This window comes from Anguilla anguilla, chromosome 2 (assembly GCF_013347855.1).
Source record: "Anguilla anguilla isolate fAngAng1 chromosome 2, fAngAng1.pri, whole genome shotgun sequence".
NCBI classification, from domain to species: domain Eukaryota; kingdom Metazoa; phylum Chordata; class Actinopteri; order Anguilliformes; family Anguillidae; genus Anguilla; species Anguilla anguilla.
The window spans coordinates 11397465-11421646 of NC_049202.1; the positions used below are offsets into that span (position 1 = coordinate 11397465).

The following is a 24182-nucleotide window of genomic DNA, read 5'->3' on the forward strand; positions in this document are numbered from 1 at the left end:
ATTCACCTGCAAAATATTTGCGAATCGTAAAGACGGTATAATGTACTCGGGAATGAACATTCACCGCTAATCGGAATGGTATATTTGTGTGCTACCATAAAACCGTCTTTTGTTTCAGGAGATTACGTCATCCTACTGCCGCTCAGTGGTGTTGCGGAGTTAGGATTGTCCGAAACTGTTTCTTCGTGATTATCCATTCACAACAGCCGTTGCGCACATAATTTGGTCTATCTACATAGCTGTGTTGACGCCTTGATGAAATCATCTTTTTCTTATCAAACCAGTCAAAGCCAAGGGCATAGCTAGCTAGTTGATTAAAATCTACGCAGCACTAAATATAAGATAATCTGTACTCGTTATTAAACAGTAGTGCAAGTGTGCAAAATAATTTTCATGCTTCTGTCATACATTGTGTTGGTAAAAAGCTTTATTGACGATACATTATTTGAATACGTCTCTTAAGGTTGATTCACAGATTAACCATCTCGATTGTATAAAAAAAAAAAAAAAAACCTAGTGGAACCTTTTTGAAAAAATATGTTTCCATCACGGCAGTCGAAGTAGTGAGACTCGTCGCAATTTTTTTATATCACCTTTTCCACTTCCTGGATCTTGACTCCAGCGTTTGACCAGCGTGGAGGGAGGAGGTAGGTATGTCCCTTCGTAACTGAATTATTTATTTGTGTTAATGCTCAATAATACAAATAACTCGTATTAATAATGTTTGTGCTGACGTTGTTACGGTCACACTTCCAGCTACGTTATCAGACGCATGCAACCAGCACTTTTGATGAGGACCACCCCGATCTCTGATAGCTAATATAGCTAGCTAACTAAACAGAAGGTCATCTTGTTAGCTTTCGCATTTATCTATAACTGAGTGAACACACTGGCATAAATTAACCTACTAAGAATTGGTTTAACTAGCTAGCTGGCCACATATCAAATTTAAGTAAGCAGTGATCCCACAAATAGCTGCGCACACAACCTGCGAACTAAGTAGTTTGGTTCCCAATTTTAAAATGGCTAGAAAGCGTGTTATTTTGTTGTCAAGCCAAATTGGCTTTGCTAGCTAGCACTGCAGTTAACTTTGACTTGCTGTCTTTATGACACGTGACATTAATTTTGTTGTCATTGCGCCTAGCAGTGTGGCTAATACCTGAAGTTTCGCAACGACCAACGTTCTACTGTTTAGCTATTAATGACATTCAAAGTGCCCTTTCAATTGGCAAGTTAAACCTGAGGATCTTCTCACGAGCTAAATGAAACTAAGTTAATCTGAACCAGGTAGTTTGTCATGTTGAGTAATACCTTGTTCGAATGCTGTCGTATTAAATAGGAAAGTGATGGCGCATCTGTCTACAGGCCAGGGTTTAGCACCACAAGCTAAACGTCATAGTTCTAGTACCAGGAAGCTATTATTAGATGGCTTGATGGCTACCTTGATTTCGCTAACAGAACAATGTGTATTCTAAGGTCCATTTCAACTTAATAGTATCGCGGTTGATCAAAATTAGCCAGAACTAGCCTGCTTTGTATAGACACGCATAGCATAAATTGGTGTTTCCCAACCGGTGTGCCATGCATGACACTCTGATGTGCCGTGTGAAAAATCTTTATATGTTTATTTTATTTTTTTATTTAAAAGTTCAATTGACAAAAAAAGTACGAATCCCATTCTCAAAAGCCAAAATAAATGACATACCTAAGATTTTGTATGAATGTAAGAAAACGTACCAAGCCGAAATGAAAGCGAATAAACAAAGCTGACAGGTGACTTTGCTTAATCTAGGTTTCACTTTTGTTTTCCTCGAACAACCTCCCGATTACAGCAAACGAATCAGGTTTACTGTTAATCGCTTTAACAAATTGTTCTAACATTGAATTGTGGTGTTCAGTTCTAACTATGCCCTTCGTTGTTCCTGCTAGATTTCGTGAAGACCATGGTGCTGAAAGAGATTCCTGCCGATAATTTTACTCGGCCCCTAGGCCGCAACGAAGTCATAGGCTTACTTTTCCGTCTGACAATATTTGGCGCTGTGACCTATTTTACCATAAAATGGATGGTAGATGCTATTGATCCCACAAGGAAACAAAAAGTTGAGGCACAGAAACAGGTGAGGTGTAAATGCGAATTATTTATTTTAATACTATCACTGCAAAGTACCACCTGGCAGTTTAATCGTAATATTTTCAAATACTGTGGAACGTAATATTAAATTTGACTTTGGCATATTTGGCAGGCAGAGAAGCTCATGAGGAAGATTGGTGTGACGAATGTCAAGTTGTCAGAGTATGAGATGAGCATTGCTGCTCATTTGGTGGACCCTTTAAGTATGCAGGTAACAGACCTTTATTTGTTGCATGTGAATCATTTTGCTTCCAAATATCTGTGTTTAAATAAGGCAGGATCCCATGCAGCTTGTCATGTAGTTTTGGGGGCAATGTCAAGAGCCAGAGACAGTGGGAGAGTTTTATCATAGCTCTGGACCTGACTGTTGCCGCCTCAGCACATCTTGCAACTTTCTGTCTACTCCGCTTGCCCATATATAGAAGGACATAATCAGTGGGGAATACAAAATTATACCTTACATTGGAGAAATTTTGTACTGCAGGTTATTTGGAAAGCTGCACGTCTTTTTTTCTGCTTTGGAAGGAAACTGGGATGTCTTGTACTGTGTGACTGCTGCACCGTGTGAACACTGGTGCTGCAGAGCTCTGAGACGTGAGCCAAATGGTGGATCAAATTCTCCTTTGCCATTGCTGCTTTAATCGCAATGTGATTGTTAAAAAGGATGCATTTATCGTGGGCAAACTTATGGGTTTACTCCTGGAAAATAGGAAAAATAATTTTGCCCTCTTACTATTTGAAAATGACTGATGTGACTGTGTCCCTGTAGGTCCAGTGGAGTGATATCGCTGGCTTGGATGATGTAATTACTGAGCTGAAAGACACAGTCATACTTCCCATCCAGAAGCGACACTTGTTTGAGGGATCCAGGCTGCTCCAGCCGCCAAAAGGTGAGACTGTGGGTAAATTTTTTTGTTCATAAGTTTTGGGTAGGCTTACATGTCCACATTGCCAGAAGTAAACATACTTTATTTAACCAGATAAGTGAACTGAAAACCCTTCTGTCATAGTGACGATGACGATGTGGGTAGGAAATGCAAGGCGTTTTGTTGTAATAGGTATTGTGGGAATATGGCCAGGAGACCCTGGTTTAGACCCCTCTTTCGAAAAGTGACAAGGGCTCACAATTCAAGGACCACAGTGAGTCAGGACCTAACCTTTGCGGCATTGCCCCTTCAGTATGCTGGGGCATTGGATTTCTATTCAGTCTTTAGGTAGCGTGTCCCTTCTGGCCCACCAGCAACTTGCCGCATCAAATTAGTTTTCCCAGGAGTCCATTCACCAAAGTACTAATCAGCCCGCACTTGCTTTGCTTCAGCGGTGTTATATGAGTAGGCTACAGGAAGGGTGGTGCGGTTTCTGGCAGCCTTTGTTTTTAAGGCGTTTTAGGTGCGAAGCACTTCATGAACCTGGCTTGTAACTCACTCGTGTTTAGACACTTGTGTTTAGAAGGCTGAATATTGTCCACAAGGGGGAGCTGTTAGCATAAGAGTGGCTCGTCACACCAGTGACACTGAGTATCCTTGTTTGAGTGCTGTTCCCTTCTGACCTGCCCTCGCTCGCCTTGCATTGGTTTCTCTAGGTGTGCTGCTGTACGGGCCTCCTGGCTGTGGCAAGACACTGATCGCCAAGGCCACTGCCAAAGAGGCGGGTTTCCGCTTCATCAACTTGCAGCCTTCCACCCTCACGGACAAGTGGTACGGAGAGTCCCAGAAACTCGCGGCCGCAGTGTTCTCGCTGGCCATGAAGCTGCAGCCCTCCATCATCTTCATTGATGAGATTGGTAACGTCCCGTTTCGCTACTTTCCTCAGCTGTCTGAGGTGATTTTTAATGAGCGTTGGGGGGGGGATGTCTGGGTAACCATGACTCCACGGTTGACAGTGAACTTCAGTACTCCTATTGTCTTGAGGATACCTCTCCAGTTCAGACGTGCTCTGTAACACGTCTAGCTGTTTGTGCGATAAGCACCTCTGTTGTCGTGGCTCAAAGGCTGATCTTCTCCCCCCCGTGTTCCAGACTCGTTCCTCCGGAGCCGTTGCAGCTCTGACCACGAGGCCACGGCCATGATGAAGGCCCAGTTCATGAGCTTGTGGGACGGGCTGGACACTGACTTTAACTGCCAGGTGAGTCCCTCACATGAGGATAGGAACTAAAGGCACCTCAACCACCTTTGTCCTCGTAGATGACCCGCAAGATAGTCTGCTGCCACCTTTACATTGTGTAGCTAGTAGGGAAAATTATGAAACAACCTTGAATCTGGGGGTTGCTGACATCTCTTTTCTGTTGTCTAGGTCATAATTATGGGAGCCACGAACCGCCCGCAGGATCTGGATTCTGCCATTCTTAGGAGGATGCCTACCAGGTTTCACATCAACCAGCCTGTAAGTTTATTTGGGTTGCTGCCTCTTATGTACCAGCATATGGAATTATGTACAGCAGCAGGGGTTGGATGACCATAGTTTGAAACATTGGATCGCATTGGATGATTTAGACAGGTGTCCAGACCATCACGGAAATGACTCTAGAAATTGTCAGGCAATGTTTCCATTGGTATGTCATGCCTTTGGGTATGGAGTTTTGGAATTTTCACAGGTTGGCTTGGAGAAAAACTTTTTTTAATTTTACAAACCAAAAAATACTGGTTTTGCACTTCAGAATCATTCATTTTTATTCCTGATTGTTTTTCCTTTGGCATTCTTGAGTAGTGTCTGAGTATTTTTATGTGTATGAATTGAGTGGCTTAATGTATTCATTTGTCCTTTCAGAATCTAAAACAGAGGGAACAAATCTTGAAGCTTATATTGGAAAATGAAAATGTAAGTTTCCCTGTATGCATTTATGCATAACGTTGTCAATTTACTGAGTATAAGATATTTTAAAACAATATTACTTGTTCATAAATACGTTTATTTGAGAGATAAACCTAACTGCTTAATCTCCAGCTCCAGCATTCATTTCTGCTGTGCAATACAGTGTAGCACTGCCTCACCAAAAGTGAAGAAATCTCGTGTTGTCTTTGTATTCTTTTATATTCCTGTGTGTTTGTTTTAGGTGGATTCCAGCGTTGACCTGTGCGACGTGGCGAAGGAAACGGACAGCTTTTCCGGAAGTGACCTCCGGGAGATGTGCCGAGACGCCGCGCTGCTCTGCGTCAGGGACTTTGTTCACAGCAGCCGGGCTGATAATTGGTATGCTTCAGAGCTTTTACAGTCGTGCGTTTTATTCGGCCAGGGGTGATTTGCCACAGAGAGCGGAGTCAGTTTGTCAGGCCAGCTGAGAAACCGCGGCCATCTTCATCTTAATTTTGAAGTTTTATGAGGTCTAGGCCCTGTTTCGCAGACACGGATTGAACCTGGTCCTAGACGAAATTATATTTTGAATGGAGATCCGTACAAAACTCAGTTTAGTCCAGGACTAAGCTACATCTGTGAAACTGGCCTCTAGTCTTTTAACTTTCAAGTCACCTAGGAATGTTATATTGGAAAATAAATTCCTGAGATCAGGTGGGGATTTTAGAAAAGGGCCCTTTTACTTTCTGAAGCTTTTGAGAAATCCATGCTTGCCCAATTCAAAGTAAATGTTCAATGACAACTTTAAGATTGACAACAGCCTGTTATTTTGTGGAGAAAGTGCTTAAGTGGCTTTGTGGTTTCACAACTTAACTTGGTGTATTTTTTTTTTTTTTTTTTTTTTTGCCTCCCCAGTCCGGAAGAGGATTACATCAGGCCAATCCAGCAGCAGGATCTGCAGAAGGCCATACAGAAAATGAGGAAGTCCAAGTCTGCAGGAGCACATAATGTTCTGGTGCACCCTACTTTGGACTGAGTCTGCCCCAGGGGAAGAGGTCCAGGGAGAGAGGATTCACACAATCCCCCCCCCCCCCCCCCCCCCGGCCCCAATTAAGTTTATATGTCATCATTTAAAAAAAAAATAAAAATAAAGAACTGGTTTCAAGGTGTGGAGGGGGAGCACAGGCACGGTCTGGATTTAAAGGAGAGAATGTAGTCACTCCTTCGGAAATCTTCCGGACACACCACGATCCACATGGTTCAGGGGTTCTGCCGTGCAATTGTTCCCATTGAACGCTGCTTCTCTCTTTATTGAAATCCTCTTTGTTCTTCCAAAAATCTGTGAGTGCTGGATATCACAAAATCTCTACAGTACATCTGAAGGGGTACACCGGGTGCCTCTGACTGTTGATAAAAAATTAATAATTAAAAAAATGTCCTGCTACAGTAAAGAGGAATGAGGAACTCTTATCCATATGGAAATGGTGGAAAAGTGCTAAATAACAGGTTTTTTTTTGGGGGGGGGGGGGTTAAGGGTTGGTGATGGCCAGAATGGGGACTGTTGAACACCCTGGGCCAGGTGGTATAACTACTGGCATTAAGTGATGAGGTGCATTTACGGAGTTCAAGATGATGGACTGAAAATTAACTATTGCCGTAGTGGAGGTGGAGAGGGGAATTTGATTCAAGATTTGAAGGCGTCTGTGTTCTTTTGGTTTATGACTCTTCAAGTACATGGAACCATTATTTATTGACATAGTTTAGGTTAGCGGTTTCATTAACTGGTCTAATATTACTAATTTACGGTAAGAGGAGGAGAAGTGGGTTGCGCATGGTGCTCTCTTGACTTGTTCCTCGTTACCTCAAGTCATGGAAGTGGAGTTGTTACCTCATTCCTTTGAATGGCAGTTCAGTGGTTAGCCCAGAGGTACACTGACAAACCGCTGCTGTACAATGCTTCTTGTGCTGATTTTACATTGCTTGTACAGTTTGTTCCATTGGCGTGATACAATACAAGCAGAATGTATGGGGAGAATCAAGTCGCCTAATGGGTCTTTTCTGCATATAATGGACTTAAATTTCTCCTTAAGTAAAATGAGGGTGTTGGAAAATATAAATAAATGTATTGCAAAGACAAAATTGCCAATTCTATGTTACGTTTGTTTTAAGTTTTCTGTGAACTATATTTGGAGGTCATGTTTAGTGTTTTACATTTTGGTCTTAATTATTGAACTGCTGTTTTAATAAAACATCAGTTAAAACACCCTTTCTGTTTGTGTGTTAAATAAGGAAAACAGAAGTAGATATAAATTCTAAATGCAAGAAAACAAGTGTGATGGATAATGGGGAGCTGATCGGCTCTTTGAATAGGAAATGAGTGCCAATATTAGGCTAATTATTTTGCTTTTGACGTCTGCAGTCTTCCACTAGTTTAAAAATCTCAAAATGAATGCTGCATCTACACCATATACTGTAAATATGGACTGACTGTTAAAGTGTACTCATTTGCATGCACTATAACATGCAAAAACTGAGCATATTTACTTTTTATGGTTTTATGCATATTTTAGCAGTGGCATATTTGAAGATACTGGAAAACTGCACTACCCCAGGGTGCTATAAGCAGTCGTGTGCCCTAACACCTTGAACTTAATTAATGATGTCCTTGCAACTGCAGAATGTGGCAAAATTGATTTTGTAGTTCAACCATGTGACCTATGGGTATGTATTGGGAGTTTTTGAGAACAGGATTAAATATACTGAAAATAATCTTGCAAGCTGAACTTTTGTTCAGCCATTCCTTCACTGTAGTTTTCTCTGTAAGAAATAAATACTTAAAAACCTAAATGCCCTTGTTGGGCATCTAGGACCAACAAGTATGGGGGTAAAAGGTTTCAATGCATGCTACAATTTTGGTGTGTGAAAAAGGCTTGTATGCTTATTGGAACTCAGGCACAGTCTGAATGTGGACAAAGGACACTGCAAAAAGGCAATAAATGTAAAGTTTTAATTTCTACTAAAACTCTGGTTTATAAATTTTAAATGGTAAGCAGCTACTGTAAATATTAAAAGATAATCAGTTAAGGCACAAAGATTGACATTAATAAATACTTTTTTTTATCCTTCACACATGTGAAGCATCCCCATTGTTGCAGGCAATCCCTATACACTTGATGGTCCCTTACCTTTAGTTACTCATCAGGTAAATTCAGATATGAAAATATGTAAATTTCAGATTACATCATTCATTGGGCATCCAATCACAGCTTTAAATAGAAAGGTAACAAAAAGCACAGTAGTACATTCATATTGACATTCAACAGAAAAAGGCACTTGAGTTTTGTGTACAGGATACAGGAATTAACCATTGAATTTGTAACTGATGGCATGAATTGTCCTTTCTTACAGAGTAAACACAACACAAAAAAGAGGATTTGAAAATAATAATACATTACTACATAAAATAATGACAATTGTAACATTGGCAGCTATTGAAAATATAATTAGCAAGCAACTGGAAATGTTTAGGATTTAGCAAATGTTTTAAAAAAATGCATATCTGTTAAAAACTTAAGTAATTTCATATGACATATTCTAAGCCATGTTCTGGCATCTAATACAGTGACAGGTTCTCATCAGTCTACCCTCAGTGGCCAGTTTATTAGGTATTCCTGCAGATTAATGCAAATAGCCTACTCCTCCAAACACCCACTGCAACCGGTATATAAAGCATGCAGACATGTGAAGAGGTTTAGTTGTTGCTGGACTAAGCATTAGAATGGGCAAGACACATGATAAGTGACTTTCTCCATAGCATGATTGTTGGTGGAAGATGTGATCTCAGAAACCGCTGCCCTTCTGGGATTGTCACGCACTAGAGCCTCTGGTGTTTACAGAGGATGGTGCGATAAACAAAAATCCAGTGAACAGCAGTTCTGTGGGTGAAAACACCTTTTTTATGAGAGAGGTCAGAGGTAGACTCACTCAAGCTAACCGAAAGCCCATGAATGCTGAAATGACAGTTGTTTACAACAGTGGTGTGCAGAAGGGCATCTGTGCCTCTGCACACACAACGTGTCAAACTCTGAAGCAGATGGGCTACAGCAGCACAAGATCATTTCAGGTTCCACTCCTGTAAGCTAAGAACAGGAAGATGAGGCTACAGTGGGCACAATATCACCAAAACTGGACCGACATCATCTCTGTTGTGCCATGTAGATGGTACGGTCAGAATTTGACGTTAACATCATGAATCCATGATCCATCCTGCCTTGCTTCAAGATGGTTCCACAAACATGAGAGTAACTTCAGTTTACTCCAATGGCCTGCACAGTCCCCACATCTCAATGCAATAGAATATCTCTGTTACAAGGCGGAATGAGAGTTCACAGCATGAATGTGCGGCTGAAAAATCTGCTGGAACTGTATGATGCAATCAGCATGGACGGAAATCCCTAAGGAATGTTTCCAGAACCTTGTTGAATAATTCAGGCTGTTCTGGAGGCAAAAAGGGGTCCTACCCCATACTAGATAAGTGTACTGAAATGGTCACTGAGTGTATGTCACATTTGGAATCTGTCTACAGAACGCAGTTGACACAGAAGTCAGCTTGACAGAAAAAATGTTGATTTCTGTGCTATATCCAAGTGACAATGAGTTGACGCATGTACCTCATTTATTTATAATGGGAAGGGAAATCCCAAGCCAGGGACCAGACATAACCTCACTTCTTCCCTTCCTAAGAATTGCACAACTTGAAAACCACAGCACACAAGCATGTGTCACAAGTACTGCTTGCCATATACCACAGCTGTAATCACACTTACGGTTTCAACAGCACTTCTGACAACAGAGTAAAAAACACCCTCATCTGCTTCCTAGCACCTTCGTCACCACGACTGAAATGATCACAGAATCAAGAATGTAAATAAATTATGAAACCATGCAGGTAAGAAAGGCAGCTTTACATTTATATCATAAAACACATATGCTTTTAGACTAAACATAACACATGAAAAAAAAGGAAAAGTAAAAAAAGAAAGATTCAGATACTGGAATGTTTCATTTCCTTGCGCCTAAGTAGGACCCAATGCCTTTTGGAGAAGCGAGATGGACCATTCACTGGTCCTTCTGTAGAGAGGAGTAGTATTCCGTGAGGACCTTCCACGCCTTTGGAGCCATGAACCCGTCGGGCGGGTTCTCCCCGCTCCTCGCCAGCTTCCTCATGCGGGTTCCGGAGATGAACTCGAACTCGCTGTGTCTGCGAAAGGCAAGGCGGGACAGTGCGAGTGAGCGAGGGATAGCACTGTGACCCGGCGGTGTCTGTTTTTTGCGAAGGCGCAGGTGCCTGGCTCACCGCTCTTTGTCGTAGAAGTCCATGCCCTTCTTGACTTTGTTGTAGGCCGCGACTCTGAAGGGGATAATCTCCACGGAGGTGAGGCCGGGAGCCATGGTCAGCACCTTGCTCCCATGGGTGGGCTCGTACAGGTCCTGTTTGGTCTCCGGGTGGGGCATGCCAGCTGGGTCTCTGCCTACTATGTAGAAGTTAGCGCCGGCTATCATCCGGGCCCTGCAGTGCCACTGAACCTGGGGGTACGGAAAAATAGACACTATGTAAATATTCACAGGGAGGAATGACTGCAGATTATGCCCACAGAGAGCAGAGAACGAGAGACACAAAACAGTGCCACAAATGGCCACAAATGCTTTTGGTCAATTGTCTTGCCTGGAATGTCCTCCGAGGCCCTGTGTGTTTTCATATGGTGCGTGAGTTGAGAGGACTGGGTGGGGTCTCAGCCACGGGGCAGACACAGTACCTCCGTAGGCCCAGCGTACATCATGGGCGAGGGGAAAATGGCCACGATGGTGCAGGCCGGGTCCAGCACGCCCTCCTCCAGCACGGCGGCGTGCTGCTTCATGCGCCAGTCCAGCGGCACGTCGTCGTCCTTGGTCCAGCCGCCCAGCGGGTGCAGCAGCAGCACCGGCCGCTGGTAGCCCCGCTCAAGCAGCCGCCGCTTGGTGTCCTGCATCAGCAGGGCGTGCCCGTTGTGCACGGGGTTGCGCAGCTGGAACGCGAAGATGGCGTCTGGCAGATGAAAAAGATTTCAGTTACATCAGCAGCCAAATAAAAGCAGTTCAGAATAAGCCATATAAATCGGCTAGTTTATCCTCAGAAAATACAGGACAAATTTTACAAATTTTCCATATGGTTAAACTCTAATACACTGAGAGATGAAAAGTTCCTTTTTTTTTTGGAGAAACATGCTTGATAATGGAATTATCTTTATAAACAATATTGTGAAATGGTAAATAAGTAAACACAGAAAATATTAAAAGTTGTCCTCAAAAGAGAGGGGGTTGGGGTGGGAAAGGAGGTCTTTCAATATAAACAATATTGTGCAAATATATAGTTCATCATAAATATAATGATGTATAAATGTAAAAGATATTGATGTGTAAACTGTATACTGGAGGTAAAAAAAATGTCTGTCCACTGAAAAGGGGGGGGTGGAGTGGGAAAAAAAGAACTCACAGAATACTTCCTTATTCACCCTTCTCTTTTTCATTTCTATGTAAAATTGGTAGGACCTTTTTCTTTTGAAAGCAATCGAGTATAGTATGTTGAAATGTCTTCTTGAGAAATTTTTTTTGAATCATGCAAGACAGTGCAGCCATGTTTCAAATACACCCTGCCATCTAAAATCCCCAGGGTGCTGAAACAATCTGACAATCAGTCATGCAACTGAGGAGGAGGGAACATGAGTGGTCTTTTATGGAGCCATCCCTCTGACAGTGTGGGAGTGGTTGTGAAAACCGTGAATTTTTTATTTCACCTGCTTTCATTGCCTTGAATTTCTGTTTCAGTTCCTGGGGAGTCAAACGATACTGGTCCAGACCATCATTCCACTTGATTCGTTCAAGCACTTCCAGGTCGCCACCAACCAGCCAATCACCGCCTTCCATTACCATCTGTTAAACACCACATACAGCAGTTTTTTTTAACATTTTATCCGTTTACACTCTGGACTAAGGTGCACTGATTTTATTTGCAGATGCAACAAATGTGATACTAGGTTTATTTATGCTTTGATCAGTAATCCTAAAGACAAGAGACACCGATTCTGTCACACTGCCATTGCCGTCAGGCAGAGGCAATCATCATTACTCACACAAGGCATGGCATTATCTTCAACAAACATATAAAACAGAAGCAAAGAACTAAACTGGCAGTGGTTACCAGGTTAACGTGGAAGGCAAATGCTACCTTGATATAAGGGTGCTGCGGACAACACGTCCCCCATTGCCTGGAACAACGCTCCTCCTTGCGGTGCTCGTAGAACTCGGGGTTGCGGAGAATTGCCACCCTGTGACCCTGGTACTCCAGGGCAAAGGCAGCACAGCCGTCCAGGCTCTGCTTCTTCTCCGTGGAAACGGGCAGGACGATGGGCACGGACAGATTGATGGTGCCACCTGCCAATGCGGCCAAGCGACAGAAGGGGAGTCACTTCAGACACCTGAGCTTGGTAATCGCTAATTGACTGCCTCAAAGTAATTATGGAATCACTGCACTTATCAGTAGAAACTCAAAAATGTTACTGCACACTGTACGTGAACACAATTTTCCATACCCCACGTAATATAATGGAGTAATCTGAATTTAATCAACTGAATTTTTTTGAGTTGTGTACAATTCCCAACGTCAGCATTCTCTATACATAAGAACGTAACATTAAAATGGTGTTAATAATGCAGAATCTGCAGTTACCGTCGAGCAGCGTGCCAAAGTGCAGGACTTGCAGGTACTCCCTCTCTCTCATGAAGCCCTTAAGGGGGGTGGCCCAGCCCTCTGCTAACACCTGTACCCACTGCAGGTCCAGCTGCAGGAAACAGGAAACTATGACCATTTGAACAAGAAGCACAGCCTGTAGCATTAGAAACATCTTGAACTCGATACATGATTCAGGTTTTCATGTGCACCTGTTGCAGTACCAAAGGGCACATTTCACACAATTCACTGCTTTCTCACTGTGACCTGTTATGTTATTTACTATCACTGGATTTGATTGTCTAATAATGAATAAAGGGTAGAATACATGTAATGTGTTTTACATATTTTTGTCCATGATTTTGTATTTTTTTAAATGCATGGTACAATACACACACACACACACTTTATATATATATATATATATATATATATATATATATATATATATATATATATATATATATATATATATATATATATATACACATTTCAAATGTACAGAAAATGTATTTGACGCAAGTCTGATAAAACATGACGCAAGTCTGACAAAAACAGCCCTCATGTACCACCTTATTAGTTATCAGTTAAAGTTTGTCCCTGCACTATGATCTGAATAACCCAGGCCAATGAGGGGTCAGTGTCCTGCAAACACCGCCCCTTGGAGTGCAAACACTAAACTGTTTTCAAAAACAGCAATTTCCTTGCCTTTTCTGAACTGGTTTCTTCTCACAGATATTTAGGGTAAGTATTCAGCAGGGAAAGGATAACTCCACTCTTTCAAAACATTGCATGACAGTCGGGGACCTTGCGTGACATCAACATAAAAGATAACGTGATGACTCTCAGTGACACAACAAAATTCCCTTGCTTTACAAGAGTTTTACAATGCCATAGCAATAAAAGTGTAACATGACACCGTTTTTAATACCTTCCGTGTCCATCTTGTTCCATCCATAAAAATTGCAACCCATTTTTTGGCATACACAGTTGTTACTCTTTCGTGGGGACTGGCAGGTTACCTTGGTGATGCTGAGGGTGGGCAGGGTGCGGGCATCGGCGATGGCCAGGTTGAGCTTATTTTCGGAAACGAACAGCTCGTTCACCTCTTCCATGAGGCCGGTCGGCACAATACCCTGCGTACCAAGAGGCATGAGAAGCCGGTTTCATCCAATTCCCTTCACACAGAGTCCTTCAGCACATTCTCAGTCACCCCAACAGAGGGTGCTCACAACCGTTCTCTTCACTGTACCACTAGCAAACACTGCAGATCCTCACTGAGCAGCACACTGACACACACTAAACCCCCTGTAATCACATTTCTTTTTAGTCTATAAAGTGTTACCACAGGGTAAAGATGTATACTTTCTACAAACTTATAAACAGATAATAAATATTGTCTCCAATAGACCAATAGCATATCCTCTTGTAGTGATCAGTATAAGAACTTTGTTAATCACAGGAAGAAATCATTTATGTATGCTATGTACCTATAACTATTTCAAAATTCAGATTTTTATTGCACAGGGTCTTTAGAGCAGAAGAGGGAGGGACCGAAGGAGCTCCTTAGGCTCACCTGCTCTTTCAGGAGGTCCACCACTTGCTGGATGCACTCATTGACACTGATCTCCCCGGTTTTCAGCACCAGTTCAGGGGCTTCTGGCTTCTCATAGTCAGAGTCAATGCCAGTGAAGCCTGTGAAAAGTGGGGAGAGTTTACAGTCAGACAAACCTGGGCTCCTGAGCAGTTCAGTAATGCTGCTCATTCTTCGCAGAATGGACCCTGTAGTAACATGTTTGAGTCTGAGCTGTGTCATTATCAGACTATGACACAGGTCACTAGTTGTGAGATATGCCTATGCTACGATCTGTTCAAACGCTCCTGCATACTGTGAGGCCCACGTGTAAACTAGCCAGCTGCTTGCAGGTAACTGCCTAAGACGTGTGTATATGTCTCAGCTGCTCCCTGGTGGTGTATGGCTGGCACAGAAATGACTACAGCAGCGCTGAACAAAACAGACAGGTTATTTTCAGCCAAGTCCATTGAAAACCAAACCGTCATGCTACTAAAAATTTGCTCATACATTTCAGCTGCCAGGAAATTTTCAGCTGGGATAGGTGCTCTTTTCCTCATGCGAATGGTTTTGCTTTTCACTCTAACTGATGTATATCAGGATGTCTGCTTAGCCTCGAAAACAATAAACACCATGACGTTTGTTACAAACGGCTGGGAATGCCTAGCGATGCGAGACCACGTCACCTTTAATCTCGCCGGCGCGGGCCTTCTTGTAGAGGCCTTTGACGTCCCGTTCCTCACACACCTCCAGGGGGGCGTTGATAAACACCTCGAAGAACGGCAGCCCGGCGCTGTCGTGGATCTTCCTGCCTTCATCCCGATCCTGAGACAGGCACAGTGTTTCAACGCATTGTGTGTTGTTGCTATGTGTCGTTGCATGTGATTGGGAGGACCCCACCTATATGCTGCACTGGAATCAAATTCCACCAACCTGGTGTGGCAATAAAAGTATCTTGTATCTTACATAACGTAAATGAATTGTGTTAAGACATTGTTTTCCTTGACTCGTCCCTCATTGTCCTGTATAGGCCAATCATGCCAACGCATCTTTAACCATCCGTTTCATCAAGGCGCCATATTGGGCATGAGAATCATCTCCTTGCGCCAGCTCCACTCACCTTAGTGAAGGGGGAAATGAAGCTGGTGATGCACACCAGGCCAGCGTCGGCGAACAGCTTGGCCACCTCGGCGATGCGCCGGATGTTCTCCTCCCTGTCGGTGGAGGTGAAGCCCAGGTTCCTGTTCAGTCCATGGCGGATGTTGTCGCCGTCCAGGGAGTAGCAGGGGATCCCGTGGGTGACCAGGTACTCCTCCAGAGCGAAACCGATCGTGGTCTTCCCGGCACCGGACAGACCTGCGTGATTGGTTGGAACAAACAGAGCTCGTGAAACTAATCATCCTAAAAAGATTTTAATGGAGGGTAGGCACAGACCCTGTACTCAATCAGTAAATTCATCATGCTTGCCAGTAATCTCATCAACATTATTGCCAAGACTCCAATTTAAACTCACTAAGAATGATGAAAACCAATGTTCTAACTCAAACAATGCCTTTATCATGGCATTTATTTGCATGGACTACATCTTTTAAGCCGTAGAAAATCAGGTGTGAAACTACTACTGAAGGGGAAAAAAACTCAAAGAATTACAGGCTGCACATTTTCATTCATAATTGTGCCATAGGATAGAAGCAGGTGATTATGACGTAAAAGTCCAGAAGTCCACTTCAGTGTAAAGCAAAACAACTCTTACATTGCACCTGTTAAGCAGACACTCTTAGCAACTTAATATGCATTGCAATGCAACCACAATCTGAGCTTCAACTCTGGATTTACACTGACATTTAGCAGATGTTTTTGTCCAGAGTGACACAGTTTGTTTTCCCACGGCGTGCAGGCAGGACTGCCGCCGTGGGCTACGCACGGCAAGTTGTGGTCACTCACTCACGGACGTTTAGTCGGACATATGCGCAGGTGGTGGCAGCTAAAATGTGTCTACGGAAGTGAGTTGCACCGCGGGTCTGAACAGTTTCGTGCTTGTTTCTTTGCTCTTTATTTAAACACAATCCATTCGTACAGGTGGATACCTGGTTAGACGAGCTGAAGGTACATCAGCAGTGCCCCAGTTTGGGAGTCAAACCAGCAGCCCCTAAGTTCAGAGCCCTACCCATTTCACTGTACCGCTTCCTCGTCGGTTTACACAGTAACGGGTGCCGGAGCATCGCGTGGCCGTCTCTCTGCTTACCGGTCAGCCAGACGGTGCATCCTCGGAAGCCGCTGCGGGTGCCCACCACCTGGCCTCTTTTGCTCCGGCTCACGTGGTGGGCCTGCAGCACCACGTTGGTCGACCTTTGGAGAACCTGAAACCAAAGAGAGCCTTTACACACCAGCGCCTCTGACGGCAGCAGTGAGAGAACAGTGAGCGCAGCAAAGATACTGAAACTACACCCGCTGGCTGAAAATTTGCATGGCTCCTAAATGGCTAGGCTTCTAGCCTATCACGCCACGATAAAGCGAACAGCTTTGCTTTCAAACAGAACTGTAGAAAACAGTCTCAGGAGGATCAGACTAGATTAAAATGTTTGGAGAAGAGCTTCATAATCCTCAGTTCAATAGAAAATGAGTGACTTTTTTGTCACGGTTTATAGATGGCAACCAAAGTCTACATGCAATAAAAGAGAGTGTGCATAGTCATGTTACCAAGAAACATGTCCAACAGCGACTAGGTAGTAAATAGTAAGAGAAAACACAAAATAAAAATTCTGAAATTATGTTATTTATTATTTTTAGTGAAAACGTTGTGCTGATTTATTTCATCAGTTTAAATACTGATAACATATGCCACTGCACAGCTGCAATAGTATGTCATCAGCAACACAAAAATACAATCCAGCTACACAAAAAATTACTAATTGAAACGCATAGCGAGCCCCACCAAAAAAAAATAAAAACAAAATCAACTGGAAAAAAAACCAAATGCTTCATTATGACATCACACACAAAACTTTCCGTGGAACAAATGAATTATTTGTTTATCAGGCTAGAAATCTCCCCAAATTAAAAAAGAGCTTCATGCTCTTGAAACAGGCACATAAGTGCTCTTTTGGTAGCATGTACCATGTGGCGTCAAAGGCGGTTCAAAGTTCCCAGCTCTTTCACACACTTCTGCCCGCGTGCCAAGGTTGAACTTTGGTTGAACTTTGGCTTTCACTACAATGTGATCTGGTCACTTATAAAACTCTTCACATTGCCAGATAGTAGGGGCACTTATCTGGTTTGCCTGTGAAAAGACATCAAATCAGACGGGCAATTTAGGTCAAGAGACGCTGCTCAGCACTGCTTGGTACAGGTACGCAGTTCAGTATGTGGAAAGTCATTTTTTTTCTCAACCAGTACGGAAGCTGAAGAGCAAAACAACTTGCATATGTGATTGGAACAGAAGAAAACAGTGAGAGCAGTTCCCTTTTTGACTTTTTATGACTCCAGGCCTTTATTACTTATATAACAATAATTCATGTAATCATACTTTTTTTTCCATCTTCATGCATTTCATGAAACTGCATGTAGCTGTTCCTGTGTTCCTGATTCATCGCAAGTTGCTCTGTATTCATTCACACTTCAGGCCAAAAATTATTAATTTATGGAGTGTACTTCAGCTAACGTGTGAATACTGATGAGTATGAGTACAAATATTGACTACTCTATATTTTTTCTAAATTAACATAAATCCAAAAACCCATCCTATTAATCTTTTTTTTTTAAGTTCTGATGGTTGGACATCTGAATAATCAAACATATGGCTGCATCCCTGGTACTTAAGTTAAACAATGAAAAATAAACTGGTCTAAACTGGTCTTTGCTGCTTTGTAAGAGCAAGATAAAAGAACGAGCACTTGAATGAATGAGAAAACAAACGCTTCTAGTATTGTGTCAGCCGCATTACCTAATCTCTAACAGAAAGCGGAGTGCATTGGCGGGAGAGGGCAGTAAACCCTGAACTCTGGAGCACTGCGGTACAGTACAACAGCCCCCGCTGCGGGGCCCCCGTCCTCCGCTCTCGCTCGCCCGATCCTCCAGGGAGCGCCACATAGCAGCTCGCTCACTGCTTCCAGCTGAACTTGGCAGCGTCTTACGTAATCGGGGGCGGGGGGGGGGGGGGCCCAGCTCCGCGTAGGGCCGACCTGTCAGAGAGGCAGTCAATGCGCTGACTGTCAGAGCTAGCTGCGCCGCACCCCAGGCCCCCACCAGGATGCTGAGGGGGGGGGGGGGGCGAGAGGGGGGGCTAGACCACCACGCAGCCCCTGTGGAGATGCGTGACTCCGGCTTTGGTCACTGCGAGAATAAATCAGCCTTTGCGGGTCCCTTGCCAGAAGCTTTCATTCAGACAGAATGAGGGGTGGCTCAATGCGATGGGCAGGAATTTAAACAGTAGGTCTGCGCTAATTAAGTCATGCGGGGTGAGGATTCTTGCCAGCGCCTGCTGGACTGCTGGAGTACTCTGTACAGACTCCGCCCAGAGGCCGAGGCCACACAAAGGGGAAAAAAAACAAATAATACATAAAAAAATAAAAGCATGTTCTCTTCCATTCTTTCTGAATTGTTGTAACTTAGAAACCTAAACTTCATAACTCAAAGCAATGTTCACAGGCAGAATTGTCTGAATTATACTCATCTACACAAAAATAAATATCACAATAAAAAACAAAAACATCCAAACCCAAACACACATGGAAACAGAAAGACAGACAGAAATATAGATTGAACTTGAGCAATTTGAAGTAAGACCTGAGTACTGTAAATATACATATTTTTATGGGCCTTCACAGAGAAGGTAACTGCTTGGCCCTCTGAGCGTTTACAGCCCTGTACATCATGCTGCACTCTCAGAGTACGCATAGCTCAAGACAATGCGACCACTGTGTAAATGGTGATGTGGCAAATTTTACCACCCCCCCCCCTCCCCACTGACCAACCCCCACCTCTCTTCACTGCACTACACACACACACACACACACACACACATGCGCGCGCGCTCGCGCACACACACACACACACACACACACGCGCGCTCGCGCACACACACACGCGTGCACACACACACACGCAGAGTCAGGAAACAAGCTGAGTGAAGTGCTTTGGTGCCAGCCCTTTCCAGACAGTCAACTCACTCTCTCTGTCCAGCAGCCAAAACCTCTGCACTGCAAACATGCGCAAGTCAAATATAATAAAGAGACCTGGCTGTATGAAGTGTGATTCTGTTTAAAGATTACAGGGCTCAAACAGATTCAGCACAGAAATCTGAAACACATTCTAATTATTGCAATAAACGTCTTACAATCGATAGGGAGGCTGCCATGCTACTGGTATACAAGTCCTTGTATGTTTTAACCTTTCCATAGCTGTTTACAGCACATAATATCAGGCAGGAGGCAAGATCAGTTGTATCCTCAAAATATAGAGCAAAGAATAGTACGCTTAATATAATTACAGCGCATTAATGGCCTTTGTATTTAAAATGGGGAGAATTAATAGACACACAGTTTTGGTCTTACGGTCCAGACAGATAACTTTACAGGAACTAGCAAATAGGTACAGTGTTCTCAAAATGCCGGGTGCACACTCGAAGGAGACAAATTGGCTTTGCTCTCTCTCGCTCTCTCATCACTGCCTCTACAGTAGATCCAGGGTGGTGGGGGGGGGGAACAAACGGGCCCATTCACGGACTCTGACGATGCAGCCCACAGCCCCACACCACCGCCGCGCCTCTTACTGAGTGGCCCTGTGCCACGTGACATCTGAGCTTCATTCACACGGACCAGCGTCTCCGTAGCACCCGTAGGTACAGAGCGCTCCAGTGTCGCCGTCAGGCAGAACGGCTCAATGACCCGTTGTTCCTCCTGCCGGCTGCGCTGGGCGGGTAAGTCTAGCCTCACTGGATCCTCTGTAGGCCAAGAGTCATTCCTACCTCTGCCCTACTGATGGAAACGGCTGAATCACTCTACCTTTTATCTGCAGGTTAGGTGTGACTGCCACTTCAGGAGGTTCTATTTAATCATTACATAAAAGCAATGCAATAACTATGCGATAATCATGACTATAAATCCTCAAATACACAGTGGTATCAATACCAACAAGAAATACATAAAAATGTATACACAGGCAGACAAACAGACAAGCAGATATATAGAAGTGGAAGAGACCATTACAGCACAGTTACCAGTGTTATTTTTGACACTGAGAAGGGTATGCTGAGCAATTACTGCTGAGAAAAACTTTCAACCGGCAATATGGATGTCTAGCACTGAGGTTAACTTCAGCATTGCTAAGCCTGGTTATGCCTGTCCTAACATTAAAAATTATACCAGAATTGTGCCAATTTCTGGTTTCATATATTAGTTTAGTTTACGTGGATCTTAGTCTAGGCCATAAAGTTAGATCAAATAGAATAGGGTGCATTCCTGATCAGGGTTCACCAGCTGGGGGGGGGGGGGGGGGGGGGGTTGGGTGGTGCTGGAGCCTATCCCAACATGCACTGGGCAAGTCATTTATTCAACTCACTGTATTGTTGCTGGCAAGAATATTGTTGACTTATGCCGGAAGTAGTCACAGTATTCAGAAGCAATAATCGGAAAACCAGTAGTCCTGCATGCCTGCAGTAAGCATTCAGAAAGTTTGTTCTTGATATCCCATGCCCTCAGGATATATAGGTGTTGAACGGAGAATGGTGTACCTGTCAAGACCATTTTTATTTTGAATAAAGGTACTTTCACTGAGAGAAGGGCAAACACAGCAGAGGGCACTGTGGAGTGGCTCCTCAAAATACTCTGTGACCTCTGGCAACCAATCAGCAGCGAGTATAGTCGAGTAGATTAACATTTTATTCTAGACTGTAGACTTATGGATTGTGTAAACAGCTCTTTTAGGCTGTGGAAACATTCCCAGAACACGAGGGAATCTTGGGCCTGAGGATGTAAGAAAAGATAAAAATGCAGTGGAATTAGGCAAACGCCTCACATGCTGCCGTAATGACCATTTAAATGCAAATCAAAGCTTTTGCCTTGCTTGCCCCTGTAACGGTTTAATCATTACCCAGATAATGGCACGAATGTTAGAGGGGCGATAAACCGAGGTTAAACTCACTCACATTCACTAGTTCTCATATACACATGCTGCATTTGTTCTTGGTCAGATTGTTTTACTCTGATTCATGGAACAAATCCATTATCTATGCTTTCAGCTACATTATGTAGCCACTTGTCAAAGTTTGACACGCAGAAATGAAAAGCTGGTAAACTTTAGAATGCAGTGACTATGAAAGCTATGGTGTGGGGTTATTAATTGAGTTTAAAAGGACATTTTCCCTCACAGATGTGATCCTCATGCCCAATATACAACTCTGAATAACTGAAATATACTGTGTGTGTGTGTGTGTGTGTGTGTGTGTGTGTGTGTGTGTGTGTGTGTATGTATGTATGTATGTGTTTATTCCACCTTATTTGATTCAGATGAGATGAGATAATGTCAAAGAACATACAGAGGAAATACCATCCAAGACAGAAGTACCCAAGGTAAGATACTCAGTCTCCCTTAAGCTGGCATTGTGCTTTACAAATGCAATACAAAGAATGCTACCTCAGAACTAGCATTAAATGCAGATATTTTAACAGTTGTCTGCATTAGAATAATATTAAATAAATAATCTACTTACAAAATAGTATTCTACAGATTTTGGGATTACTTCCCAGATGAAAATTCAGCTGGGATTCCAAGATGGTCTTAGCTGGTCATAGCTGGTCTGGTGCTGGTCTCAGCTGGTCTGTGGCTGGTCAAAGGTGAGGCGATTAAACTAGTAGAGTAAACCGGTGGCTGAACTGGTAGAGTAGCTGACTATAAGCGGGTGAATAGCGGGTTAAACTGATTGAACAGCTACAAACAGCTGGAAGTGTCAATAGCACAGCTTAAACTAGCAGGACCATCTCAGGTTGGGCTAAAACGGAATTTTCAGCAGGGAACATATTTCGCTCCAAACTTACCATACACCTTGAATAGTATCAAAATATGTAGTATTTATGCAATGCAAATAAATGTAATACGACGTGTAATTTCCTCAGTTTACCCATGCTGTTACCTCTTTGTCTATCATGTCACACGAATCCAACAACATTTAGATTACAGCAATGCTTTCACTGGGCCAAAATGTCTGCAAAAACTCTTCTAAACTATTTAAATAGGATAATGAAGAGCATTCCACAAAATTAGCTTACATAATAGTTTACATTACATTTAGGTTATTATCTGACAAAAATAGAACAGAAACGCATCACATATTACATATACTTTTTTCGTTTTGATGCCCCATGTTTGTTTTGCCGATTGTCACTTGCTCTAAAAGTGAAAGGCATTTCAATGCGAATAATTCCAGCAATCTTCCCAGTATGACTTAAAATAAATATATTAAAATAAAATGTACAATTAATGTCAGAAATAATTGTGTAGGACTATGTCATTATATTTTCAACAATGTCGACATATTTGAAATATATTTAAGTATATTCGAAGTTCTTAAGGGCATGTAGCTGCAGATTATATGTGGCAGTACCTAATCATTTGAATGGCAGCTCATCTGCAAACCTTGTGTTTCTGACAAGCTGTTTTAAAACTTGACAGCCCCGTTTGTTTAAGGGTATATTTCCATGGGATTCAGACTAAACAAATGAACACCTGGAATTTAATTCTAAAATGCAAGTAGCTTGGCAAATATAAAATACCAGTGTACATAGCGATTCGATATTATACAGCCTGTCGATAAAAAAAACGTGTAGCGTTACGGTTTAAACTTGTCGGCCCTCAGTTGTAGAAAATCATGATGTTTTATTTGTTCCCAACTGTATTGCCTGGATAAATAGTAACATTCGGAAATGAAGAAGGCGAGCTTCAAAAAATAAGTATTAGGCTAAATTGTAGCTAATTGGCCAGTGCAGTGTACACAAGTTTGTGGTTTAGTTACGTAGACACGACATTAGAGTAACGCCATACGCTACTTTTTTTTCAATCGCAGAACTGTCACTTTGTAGTTTGCACAGACCGCGACCATTCCTACTTGTATGACACTCAAGATAGATCATTTCGAACTGCCAAGCAAGCGACAATAAGCACTGAACTATAGCATGAACCTTAAATCTGAACATCCAACAGTTTAGATAGGTACACGGCCAACTTAAATACATAGCTACTACTTTGACAGCGTAAAAGGGCTTACCATCGTATTTAAAATAGTTTTCATAACAGCTGTATATATCGAATCGTTAAATCACAGTCATTCACATTACCGTTCGCTCGCTATTTGGCCATCACTGAAGTTGTCGAGATGAATCAGAAATTGTAGCTAGCCTGCTAGCTGGTTAGTAGAGCTGGGATGGCAAGACTTACCGTTCGCTGCTTTTTGTTTCCAGACATCATACAGATTGGTTCGGTGTTAAGGATCGCTGAAGGTTAGGACTTGTGACGACTAGACGGGCTGTGTTACTTTATAGTAGACTGAAGCAGAGAGATGGTTAGCCCGCAGATATTAATCAGAACGAAGAGGGAGAGTTTGGAAACTTCAAGACACGTAGCATTTCCCTGAGCCAGCCTCTCTCCCTCCTCCTAGATCTGCATAGCCTATTGCCTTTTCGCCAACGCGTCAGTATCACGACAATCTGCAATTCGAAACGAGAGGCAGAGGTAGAAAGAAACTTGACGAAATGGTTGCAACTATAAAACACTCGTTCTTACTGAATTTCAGTTCAGTAGGCTAAACCCAAAGCGTTTATAAACGTTATTTACAAGTTACGTCGCATGATATTTATAAAAGAGTATGTCGATTATAGAATAGTAAGGGTAAAACATCTAAACTTCCATAACTTGATGCCAAAATGACTGCA

At 42.8% G+C, this 24182-nt stretch overlaps 2 protein-coding genes across 4 annotated transcripts; one reads left to right on the top strand and one right to left on the bottom strand.

Moving 5' to 3' along the window:
• The first annotated feature begins 137 nt into the window (after positions 1–137).
• On the top strand, positions 138–8039 carry atad1b (ATPase family AAA domain containing 1b). Of its 3 annotated transcripts, none has more exons than XM_035404820.1 (10): positions 141–651; positions 1930–2117; positions 2244–2342; positions 2901–3021; positions 3714–3914; positions 4149–4255; positions 4424–4513; positions 4898–4948; positions 5184–5320; positions 5837–8039. In XM_035404820.1, the coding sequence occupies exons 2-10, from the start codon at positions 1944–1946 to the stop codon at positions 5955–5957; spliced, it is 1101 nt and encodes a 366-aa protein (XP_035260711.1). In that variant the 5' UTR covers positions 141–651; positions 1930–1943; the 3' UTR covers positions 5958–8039. The 3 variants fall into 3 exon arrangements, with proteins under 3 accessions (XP_035260713.1, XP_035260711.1, XP_035260712.1); XM_035404821.1 differs by having other exon boundaries at positions 141–647; XM_035404822.1 differs by lacking the exon at positions 5837–8039 and having other exon boundaries at positions 138–651; positions 5133–5232.
• papss2b (3'-phosphoadenosine 5'-phosphosulfate synthase 2b) lies at positions 7913–23885 on the bottom strand. Its single transcript, XM_035404817.1, has 12 exons — positions 23689–23885; positions 16505–16619; positions 15380–15615; positions 14946–15084; positions 14263–14381; positions 13709–13822; positions 12687–12798; positions 12186–12391; positions 11755–11890; positions 10738–11006; positions 10278–10507; positions 7913–10181 (listed from the first exon to the last, which is right to left on the bottom strand). Exons 1-12 carry the CDS (start codon positions 23716–23718, stop codon positions 10040–10042), a joined length of 1848 nt encoding a protein of 615 aa, XP_035260708.1. The 5' UTR covers positions 23719–23885; the 3' UTR covers positions 7913–10039.
• Between the last annotated feature and the right edge of the window lie 297 nt (positions 23886–24182).